The 10,950-nt window shown below is 34.5% G+C and overlaps 1 protein-coding gene across 3 annotated transcripts; it reads right to left on the reverse strand.

The window, feature by feature from the left end:
- Positions 1-7,360: 7,360 nt before the first annotated feature.
- LOC105774175 (ankyrin repeat-containing protein ITN1) lies at positions 7,361-10,785 on the reverse strand. 3 transcript variants are annotated; one of them, XM_052632156.1, is made up of 7 exons: positions 10,227-10,785; positions 9,664-10,146; positions 9,401-9,550; positions 8,775-8,852; positions 8,631-8,678; positions 8,097-8,543; positions 7,361-8,014 (listed from the first exon to the last, which is right to left on the reverse strand). In XM_052632156.1, the coding sequence occupies exons 1-7, from the start codon at positions 10,657-10,659 to the stop codon at positions 7,428-7,430; spliced, it is 2,226 nt and encodes a 741-aa protein (XP_052488116.1). In that variant the 5' UTR covers positions 10,660-10,785; the 3' UTR covers positions 7,361-7,427. The 3 variants fall into 3 exon arrangements, with proteins under 3 accessions (XP_052488116.1, XP_012452009.1, XP_012452008.1); XM_012596555.2 differs by having other exon boundaries at positions 7,361-8,018; positions 8,101-8,537; positions 10,227-10,777; XM_012596554.2 differs by having other exon boundaries at positions 7,361-8,018; positions 8,101-8,543; positions 10,227-10,773.
- Positions 10,786-10,950: the final 165 nt, after the last annotated feature.

A 10,950-nucleotide genomic window follows, 5' to 3' on the forward strand; every position in this document is an offset into this window, starting at 1 on the left:
TTAAATTGTTTTAAAATGTTATACTTAATTTAAGTTGATGCCATTTCGAGTTATTTGTTCAAGTATTTCAAATTGTCTCATTTTAAGTTTGATTCATTATGAGTTAAGATCATTCTTAAGCTCGGGGTGAACAAGTTCAAATTATTAATTTCCTTTTGGTCATACCAAGTTAAATCAATTTTGAATTAAAATTAACAGAATCAAAATTCATTTACAAGACATAAATAACATATTTATGTTTACACCATGCTTAGAGTCTAGCGTCGGAGTCAAGTTAGACAAAGTTCGATTTGTGATAAGCTTGAGCTCAAACTCAATTCAGAACAAACGACTTACTATTTAGCTTGAGATATAATTAAACTATTCGAACTTACTCGATTCTTGTATTCGAGCTTTAGTTGGAATTAAGCTTTTCCCTATATAATTTTTATATTTATCAAATTTGATAAATAGTATTTCCTAAGATGATATAATAATAAAAATAGAAAATCTTACGTTACCATCAAATTAATATATTTCTAAATACAAACCAAAAACTGAAATGGATATTTCTAATTTGTTATTGTTTCTTTTAAAGATAAAGATAAACAATAAATAAATTAGTCAACATATTGTAACACGACTCAAATATTCATAACATTCAAAAAATTATTTCCAATTTCAAATATTCTTAGTAAAATCACCTACACTTTCTTACTTTCAATTATTTATGTAAAATTATCCACCAAATTTTTCATAATATCATTCACCATTCATTTCATACATAAATATAATACTTTCATCACTTTAAACATAAAAATAATCATACATACTTAATTCTTACAATTTTACATTAAATTATACAATTAAATAAAATAATATAATAATTTAAGCAACTTACCCATGTTTTTTTTTCTTCTCATTTTCATATTCTTCTTCATGCTTCCATGGTTGATTTCATATGAAAGAACATTCTTGAATTAAATTTTGCGGTGAAATTTCACTTTAATTTTATGAAAATTTCAAAATTTTAGACTCACAATGACAAAAGATCAAATTGAATAAAATGATAAACCTTTTTTTTCTTCCTCTCCTTTTTTAACATGCACCCCACGTTGGGGTTTTATAGCAGAGAATGATCTCTCTTCATATTTCTAGAATTTTCTTTACTTTTTTTATTATTTAACATTTAATTATTTAATTAATGTAAGAAAATATAATATCGTATGTAATATTAATATGTCAAGATAAACAATAATGCAATTGTTAGAATTAAGTGACTCGAATCCTTATTTAAATAAAATACAATGGTAAAATAAAATAAAAGTAAAATCTCTATAGAACTATACTTTTTTTTTTTTTAGAATAAGGTTTTTAAACCTTATTAAACTTCATCTATTTGATATTGATTAGAATAAAGTGTTTCAATCTTACTACACTCCTATTAGAATATGGTTTTACAAGCCTATAAATAGACATAGTCTACTTCTCTTGTAATCATTCAAATTCGACGTAGTGAATTTTCTTCTCCTCTACCCGTGATTTTTTCCCAAAAGGGTTTCTGCGTAAAAATTTGTGTGTTATTTATTTTTATTTCTCTTTTCTTTGTGATATATTGTCATTACCAACGTTCTATTTATTTTTAAAAATTGGTATCAGAGCTTCCGGGTTGTTCATCTCAATCACAGTAATGGCGTCTTTGAAGTATGAAATTCTACTGTTGGATCGCAACACCAAATTCGCGTTGTGGCAGATAAAGATGCAGACAGTTCTTGCACAGATGGACTTAGAGGAACCCTGCTAGGGGTAGATAATATGCCTTCAACATTGACGGAGGAAGAGAAGAAGCGTAAGGATCGAAAGGCGTTAACACAGTTACATCTGCATTTTGTCTAACACAATTTTGTAAAATGTGATGAAGGAGAAGACCGCCACTGGATTATGGAAGAGGTTGGAACAAATATGTATGTCGAAAACTCTAACTAGCAAGATGCATATGAAGCAGCATCTTTATGCTCATCGTTTGGAGGAAGGTGCGTCTCTACACGAACACTTAACAATGTTTAAAGAAATTCTTTCAAACTTGGAGGTCATGGAAGTTCAGTATGATAAGGAAGATCTAGGGTTGATTCTACTTTGTTTGTTGCCCCCGTCTTATTCAACCTTTAGAGATACGATTTTATATAGCCACGAGTCTCTCACAGTTGATGAGGTTTATGATTTTAACCTCGTATGATAAAATGAAGCATCTTGTGGTTAAAATTGACTCTTAGGGAGAGGGTCTCATTGTTCGTGAGAGACAAGATCGGAATGTTGTTGATGATCATGGAAGGATATAGGAACGGAATCCTCGCGGTAAATCTAAGGGTAGATCAAAGTTTTCAAACAGAGGTAAAACTTGTAACTTCTGCAAGAAGAAAGGGCACATTAAATCTAAGTGTTATAAGCTACAAAACAAGATCAAAATGGGGGTTGCGAATCAAAATGGAAAATAACCAGAAAATTCTGGTAAAGCTAATGTTGTAGAAGACTACAGCGATGGTGAACTTCTAGTCGCTTCTGTCAACAATTCTAAAGTGATCGATGAGTGGATCCTTGATTTCGGCTGAACCTTCCACATGAGTCCCAACCGGGATTGGTTTACAACTTACGAAACAGTGTTTGAAGGTGTTGTTTTGATGGGAAATAATGCTTCATGTAGAATTGCAGGTGTTGGAACAATTAAAGTTAAGATGTTTGATGGAGTTGTTAGAACACTTAGTGACGTACGACATGTTTCAGAATTAAAGAGAAATTTAATTTCATTGAATACTCTTGATTCAAAATGGGACAAATACACAACTGAAAGTACAATTTTGAAGATTTGCAAAGGTTCTCTCGTTGTGATGAAAGGGCAGAGAAAGACTACCAAGTTATATGTTTTGTTGGGTTCTACTGTTACTGGTAATGCAGTTGTCGCATCCTCTTCCTTGTCAAATAATGATATTACTAAACTTTGGCATATGCGCCTAGGGCATATGAGTGAGAATGGTATGACAGAATTGAGTAAAAGAGGACTTCTTAATGGGCAAGGAATTTGCAAACTGAAGTTCTATGAGCATTGCGTTTTTGGGAAGAAAAAGAGAGCTTGATTCACCAGAGTAATCCATACCACGAAGGGAATGTTGGAGTATATTCATTCTAATTTGTGGGGGCCATCCAGAGTGCCTTCGAGAGGTGGAGCTAATTATATGCTAACTTTTATTGATGATTTTTTCAGAAAAGTGTGGACGTTCTTCCTGAAGCAGAAAGTGATGTGTTTTTTGCATTTAAGTCTTGGAAAACTATGATTGAAAAATAGACGGGAAAACAAATAAAATACCTCCGCACAGGCAATGGCTTAGATTTTTGTTCTAATGAGTTTAATAAAATGTGCAAGTTAGAAGGGATTGTGAGACACTTGATAGTTCGTCATACTCCACAGCAAAATAGTGTTGCAGAATGAATGAACAGAACGATCATGGAGAAGGTTCAATGTATGTTGTCAAATGCCAACTTACCAAAGTTATTTTGGGCTGAAGCAGCCTCTACTGCATGTTTTCTGATCAACCAATCTCCATCCATTGCCATTGAGAAAAAGGCTCCACAAGAGGTATGGTCTGGTAATCCTGCTGACTATTCTGATTTAAAGATCTTTCGGTGTCCTGCGTATGCTCATATTGATAATGGAAAATTGGAACCGAGATCCATTAAATGTGTTTTTCTTGGTTATAAAGCTGGTGTAAAAGGGTATAAGTTATGGTGTCCTGAAAATAGAAAAGTTGTGATTAGCAAAGATGTTGCTTTTGATGAAACTGCTATGCTACCTAACTTTTCTCTTAAAGACTCTTCTAATAATGAAAATCAAAAGCAGGTGGAGCATCAGATTAATCCAGAATCTACAACAGAGTCGACTCCTCAAACCAGTACAAAAATATAGAATAGAGTTGCTTCTTCACCACAATACTCTATCGCCAAAAACATAACTAGAAGAGAAATTAAACCTCTAAAGAAGTATGCCGAGGCCGATCTAGTTGCTTATGCTTTAAATGTGGCTGAAGATATGATGCAAACCAATATCCATCTAATTATTCTGAGGCGGTTAGTTGTAAAGACTTAGAAAAGTGGATGTTTGTTATACAAGAGGAGATGGAATCACTCCACAGAAACAAAACATAGAATCTTGTGAAACTTCCTAAAGGTAAAAAGGTTGTTCGTTGTAAATGAGTGTTTAAAAAGAAAGAGGAGACTTTAGGAGTTGAAGAACCCAGATATAAAGCAAAGCTTGTTGCAAAGGGTTACAGTCAAATTCCAAGAGTGGACTTCACAGATGTGTTCTCCCCAGTTGTGAAGCATAGTTCGATTCGAGCTTTACTTGGTATTGTGGCCATGCATGATTTGGAGCTTGAGCAGTTAATATAAAAGCTGCATTTTCATGGAGAACTTTAGGAGGATATTTATATGCAATAATCATAGGGTTTTACAGTCTTAGAAAAAGAGGACTATGTTTGCTTGCTAAAAAAGTCCCTTTACGGTTTGAAATAATCACCAAGACAGTGATACAAGAGGTTTGATTCCTTTATGACTTCTTATGATTTTAAAAGAAGTAGCTTTGTCAGTTGTGTTTACTTTAAGAAAAACAGTGATGGTTCTTTTGTGTATCTACTCCTTTATGTTGATGACATGTTAATAGCAGCGAAAGATAAAGGAGAAATAAGAAAGGTCAAAGCCCAACTTAGTAAAGAATTTGAGATGAAAGATTTGTGACCAGCAAAGAAGATACTTGGTATGGAGATTCTCAGAGATAGAAAAACAAGTAAATTGTACCTAAGTCAGAAAGGGTGCATTGAGAAAGTTCTTTGCAGATTCACTATGCAGAATGCTAAGCCTGTTAGTACTCCTTTAGCAGCCCATTTTAGACTTTCATCGGCTTTGTCTCCACAATCAGATGATGAGATTGAGTACATGTCACATGTTTCATACTCTAGTGCAGTAGGATCTCTCATGTATGCTATGGTTTGTTCACGTCCAGATTTATCATATGCAGTCAGGTGCAGTTAGCAGATACATGGCGAATCCCGGTAAAGAACATTGGAAAGCAGTTCAGTGGGTTTTAAGATACTTACGAGGTACTACTGATGTTTGCTTACAGTTTGGAAGAACTAGAGATGGAGTCATTAGGTATGTTAATGCTGATTTTGTTAGAGACCTTGATAGAAGAAGATCTCTCACAAGTTATGTATTTACTATCGGAGGTTGTGCAATCAGTTGGAAAGCCACTTTGCAAACTGCAGTTGCTTTGTCTACCACTGAAGTTGACTACATGGCGATTATTGAGGCTTATAAAGAAGCTATTTGGTTGAAATGACTCTTTAGTGAACTCAATGAAGGAAGACCTTCAAATCAATAAAGTATTTCGTGACAGTCAGAGTGTCATTTTCCTTACAAAAGATCAAATGTTTCATGAGAGAACAAAACACATTGATGTTCGGTATCATTTTGTTCGTGATATTATTGCTCGTGGTGATATTGTTGTGAGCAAAATTAGTACTCATGAAAATCCTGCAAATATGATGACTAAGTCACTTCCTATAACCAAGTTTGAGCATTGCTTAGACTTGATTGGTGTTAATTGTTAAAGTTAAACCCTTAAGGGGTTTTATGGAAGAGATGGAGAACTTGTTCGTTGAGAGTTCGCAATGAAGAATTTGTTCATTGAGAATTCGTGTCAAGGTGGAGATTGTTAGAATTAAGTGACCCGAATCCTTATATAAATAAAATATAGTGGTAAAATAAAATAAAAGTAAAATCCCTATAGATTTATACTTCTTTTATTTTATTTTAGAATAAGGTTTTTTAAACCTTATTAAACTCCATCTATTTGATATTGATTAGAATAAGGTGTTTCAATCTTACTACACTCCTATTAGAATATGGTTTTACAAGCCTATAAATAAACATAGTCTACTTCTCTTGTAATCATTCGAATTCGACATAGTAAATTTTCTTCTCCTCTACTGTGGTTTTTTCCCAAAAGGGTTTCCACGTAAAAATCTATGTGTTCTTTATTTTTATTTCTCTTTTCTTTGTGATATATTGTCATTACCAACGTTCTATTTATTTTTGCAGCAATACAATGTAGTAGTAGTAACACAATAGAATACCTGTAATAGGACAGAGTTAAAAATTAGAAGAAGAATTTTGTTAAGGCCTATATGAACAGTTTCCTTAAGACAGATTCAACCTCTCCTCGATGATTTGAGTAACGTTGGACGTCTATCTCCCAGGATATAATAATAAACGATCACAGTAGTAGCACAACAACTATGATCAATTGAACACAATCTTGCCTTTCTTTATCACCAAGAGGAATGAATATAGAAGGAATTTTTTATATTGATGGTTTTTGATGATGTGTTTTGAAAGTCTCCTAACTTGGCTTCATACAGAAGAGAAGAAATGAATAAAGGGATTTAGACCGATTTATGAAGAGTTTTGTTGAAAAGTTAATAGATATAAGTGAACAAACACAATGAATGAAAAGATGCAATATTAAACCAAAAACAATGAATCTGTTCACCAAGAGATATAATTGTTCAAAAGATACAACCGTTCACTAAGATACAGAACTATTGTTTAATTTGAACATCAATTTCTTATTCATCACTCAACAATTTTGAGCATATTATATAGAATATAAGTCTATAATTTATTATTCAAACCTTCAATTTTATCAATAAAATAATATACCTCAAAGTTCCAAAATATTCATTATTTTCCAACAATTAGTTTTATTAAAATTCATATTTAATTCAATGGTTATAATTTCTCCCATCAAAAGATCACGCTTTTTATAATTTAAAATTTTAAAAATAATATTTAATGACCAAATAACTAAATTAACCTTTAAAATCTCTTGTCATATGTAAGACATAAGGGTAAAATAATCATTTTATTCTTTTCCATCACTATTTGTTTGACACATGAGATACTTATGTGTAATTGTTACTTATGCATATATCATTTATTCATGGTATAATTTCAATTAAGCCTTTTTTCAAAAAATGATAAAATTTAACTTTAATTCTTATACTTTTCACCACTTTTCAATCTAGTGCATATCTCAATTTTCCAACACATCACATTCATAAAATAAATATTTCTTCCTAAAATAGTAAATTTGTACCTTTAGTGTATCTTTTTCAAATTTTCAATTTAATCTTTATTAAAATTTCTTTTCGAATCTATCATTATTCAATTGTTAATGAGAAAATTTGCCAAATACTAATATTATACCAGTGAGATGTTTGGGTGTTACACATACCGTATCTGTGTCAACGACTTCATTCCACACAAACGAATGTAAGTTACAAAGCTATTTTCCTTTCCATTTCTCTTGTATTTACAAACTAAGAAATAAATGAACAAATTCAGACAAAGATGCCAACACCATAGGAAGATTGGATTATATCAAGAAGGAGTGGGAACTGTAAGAAGGCAAATAAAGTAACTGGGATACAAGCAATGAAGGCTACTGGGACAGCTATCCATGCCAGTCTTTGGCTAAGCACAATGCAAAAGGTTGCACCGAATGCGACAAGCATTGCTGCTATGGACAAAAAAAGGGTAGTAAGACCAACAATCAATCTTTGCGGGAGTAACCTCAAGAAATCTTCTTCTGCGTAACGCGAAGTGAGGATCGATAAGAACATTAATATAGTGGTGACTGAAGAGAACAATGCCAATGCATCTGATACAGCGAAGATCACGAAAGATGTAGCTTCTAAAAATATGGGAGTTCCTTTCTCATTGTCATTGCCTCCTGGTACTGTAAATATTGCTGCAAACATCACTGTTGTGATTAGTGTAGCAACAAGCATGCACGACGAAGCAGTGCTCTTCATCCACTTCTCTCCTTCCTTCATCAATTTCGCATGCTCTTCCATGAACAACATTCGAGGCGTTCTGCCATTACTGTCTCTCATTTCCTTGTATAATGGTTGTACATTCTTCTCTACTTCCTGTGATGTACAAAAACCAACTCAAATTACAACTTCTAATTATGTCAAATAGTGAACAAGCGAGAAAATATTCAAGACTTGCCTTAAACCACAACAGTTCTCTTTGCATTTGAAGAGCTGCACCAGATACAATATTAAGTCTATTTGGAGTTGCTATCTTTCCAGCCAAATGCAGTATGCAATGATTGTTTTTGTCTCTGTAAGCAGCAATCATATCCTTATGTGCCCCTATATCATGTATAAGTCTAAAGATCTTTTCTTGGCGATGAATGACCGCCATATGAAAAATGCTTCGGCCATGCTCGTCGACTCTCCATATCAGATCCGGATAAGACTGAAAAAGTTCAGTTATGAGGTCAACAACTCCAAATTCTGCTGCAACAAATAACACTTGTGAAGGGATTCTTAGTATATCCGTAATTTGCGCGTCTTCCAATGATAAAATTTGATCCCATAACAGCTTCACAAGGACAATGGCTTGCATATGCAGTAACTTTTTCCTGCAAACTGCTTTATGTCCTGGGACTAAGTTAAACACGGATCAGATATTGGATTTTTAACTATGCCAGAAGAAAAAAAAGAGAAAAATCTAAGTTTCATATCAGCACCCACTTGTTTTCTGAATTGCATGCCAAAGTCTTCCCGCTAAACCAATGAACGCTGCATACATTCCAAAAAAACTTGCTAGTTAAAAATGAAGTTTTGATTAACCTGGAATACCATTAAACTTCATTACTCCCAAAATGAGAGAGAAACCTTGATTTGTATCGCAGTGGCAGGGCTTCGACATGCCCGAGGGGTAACTACATTTAGTTACTGGTTCAACATAGATCCCTGCAAGAGCATATAAGTGTAACTATTATGATTACAAGACAGATATCCCAATTTACATTTTCCCCAAGCAATAAATCTTTTATAGAAAGCCCCATTCCTCAGCCCAGGAATGCTATTTTTTCTGGTTTGTAGCACCAATAAATCTAACTAATATATATATTTCATACAATGTTTTCTCATATTACAGCTGTAAATTGTAATCATTAACTTGTCTATCGGAGTTCTTTGACAATTACAAGTAGTCAGTTAGGTTTACTAGTTTGAAGGCGTGCTCTGTTTGTTCCCTCTTTCTCAGTGGACTTAACTAAAATTACTTGAAATAAAGGCAAGGAAAGTTCAAAAATGCTGCAAATATTGATCAAAACATAAGCAGGGAATGGAAAATACTGGCTTGCCTGAGTTTTATACATACGTAATGAGACAATCATAAATAAAATTACAAACACAAGATATAACGATTTGAATCATTTGATTCAATTTCCAGTGCTTCCCAAATCCGGCTAATTGAATTATGAAAAGGATATTAAAAGGAAAGTCTTAAAACTTACATGGGTAGATAAACATTTCCCAGATTCCCAGCTCATTTTTACTGGAAAATGCCGTGGGCTTTCGAGCTAAAACATGGAGTGCCGTCTCCCCATTTGAATCACGCAGAATAGCCAATTCTGGATTGTGCTGAATTAAGCAGAGAGCTACGTCTAAGTAGAAAAGGAGAATTTGATCAGCTGTTTTATAAATGAACCATAAAGTATGGACTTAATGGCTCTAACCATTACTAAACATCTAATAGACTTCACTTCATAGTTCATACCAAATAAATCAGTAGTGATGGTTGCTATAAGCAACCCAATATAATCCTCCTGATTAAGATACTCAGCAGCGGTCACATTGTAAAGATACCAAACCATGTCTCGGTGGCCTTTCTGTGCAGCAATGCAGAGTGGTGTCACCCCCTTGTTCCCCCTTAACCCTGGCAAAAGTTTGTTCTTTTTTACCATCACCTCCGCAATCCTAGTAATACCCGAAGCAGCGGCAACGAAAAGCGCGGTGTTACTGGATTTGTCCCTTCGTTCCAAGTCTGATACGCTCATCAACTTGACTACCTCCTCCACAAATCCAATGTGTCCGGCCCTTACAGCAATGTGAAGAGCTGTTTCCAATCGGTTGGTTATCCTGACATTTGCAGCACCTGGATGAATATTTAGGAACTCTTTTGCTTTTCCCCAATCACCTTTCATTGCGGCTTGATGTAAAGGTGCATACAAGGTAAGCCGTGTAGAAGTCCTATTACTCCCTGCCACCCATTATATTGATTGAATGTCAGAATTTCGAGTTGTTCTTAGACAAAAGCCTGTCCAAAAAAGGTTGACTTACCGACTCTCGGAAGCGCATTTGGTAATACAGAGGGTCGCGGAATTGCAAGAGAAGGGTCTGGTAAAAATTTGTCAACTACTTGAACTGGTGTTGCAGAACTAACATTAACATCCTTGTTGTTGGGGTGGTGATAAGTAGCATGAGTCTGGTATGAGACCCGTAGAGCACTTGCATATTCCGGGAGTGGGAGTTTAGAGGGATTATTGATAACAAGGTCTGCACCAGAAGTTGGCATTTGTGCACAAGTCAAAGGCTTATTGTCGTCAGTGCGGCAGGCCCTGCTGCTGGAATTAGGCTGGCTCCAACTCGGAGTTGCAGTTGCAGGTGATGTACCATAGCTGCTATTCCTCGAGGCTTGTCCATTGTCATCAAGGCTTGAGTTGGAGAATCCTGCCGGAAAACATGACCTGACCGAAGGATTCCTACTCAACATGGTTTTTAGACTTTCTTCTATTCGTTATAGCCAAGTCATCCACACGATTATATACAGAAGAAAGTCAACGACAAAAGCAAAAATCACTTACAACAGGTCAACAGACGGAAAATTGGAAAAGGTAAATTTCCAAAATCTTTCTTAGCATATTCTTTGAATGAGGAGATGGGAAATTTTCTATTTCGTGAACGTGTTCCTATAGATGGAACGAGGGAAAGTGGTCACTTATTAGGTCGTTTAACGTCAAGGCAGCCCCAGGACAGGAGTTGAAGTAACGCGTTAGCATTTTGA

The sequence above is a fragment of the Gossypium raimondii genome, chromosome 6 (genome assembly GCF_025698545.1).
Source record: "Gossypium raimondii isolate GPD5lz chromosome 6, ASM2569854v1, whole genome shotgun sequence".
NCBI classification, from domain to species: domain Eukaryota; kingdom Viridiplantae; phylum Streptophyta; class Magnoliopsida; order Malvales; family Malvaceae; genus Gossypium; species Gossypium raimondii.

Coding starts and splice junctions, on each gene's coding strand:
- LOC105774175 (XM_052632156.1), bottom strand. CDS start 10,659: ATGTTGAGTAGGAATCCTTCGGTCAGGTCATGTTTTCCGGCAGGATTC. Junction 8,544..8,630: donor GCATGCAATTCAGAAAACAA/GTGGGTGCTGAT, acceptor TGTTTAACTTAG/TCCCAGGACATAAAGCAGTT. Junction 8,015..8,096: donor ACTGTTGTGGTTTAAGGCAA/GTCTTGAATATT, acceptor CATCACAGGAAG/TAGAGAAGAATGTACAACCA.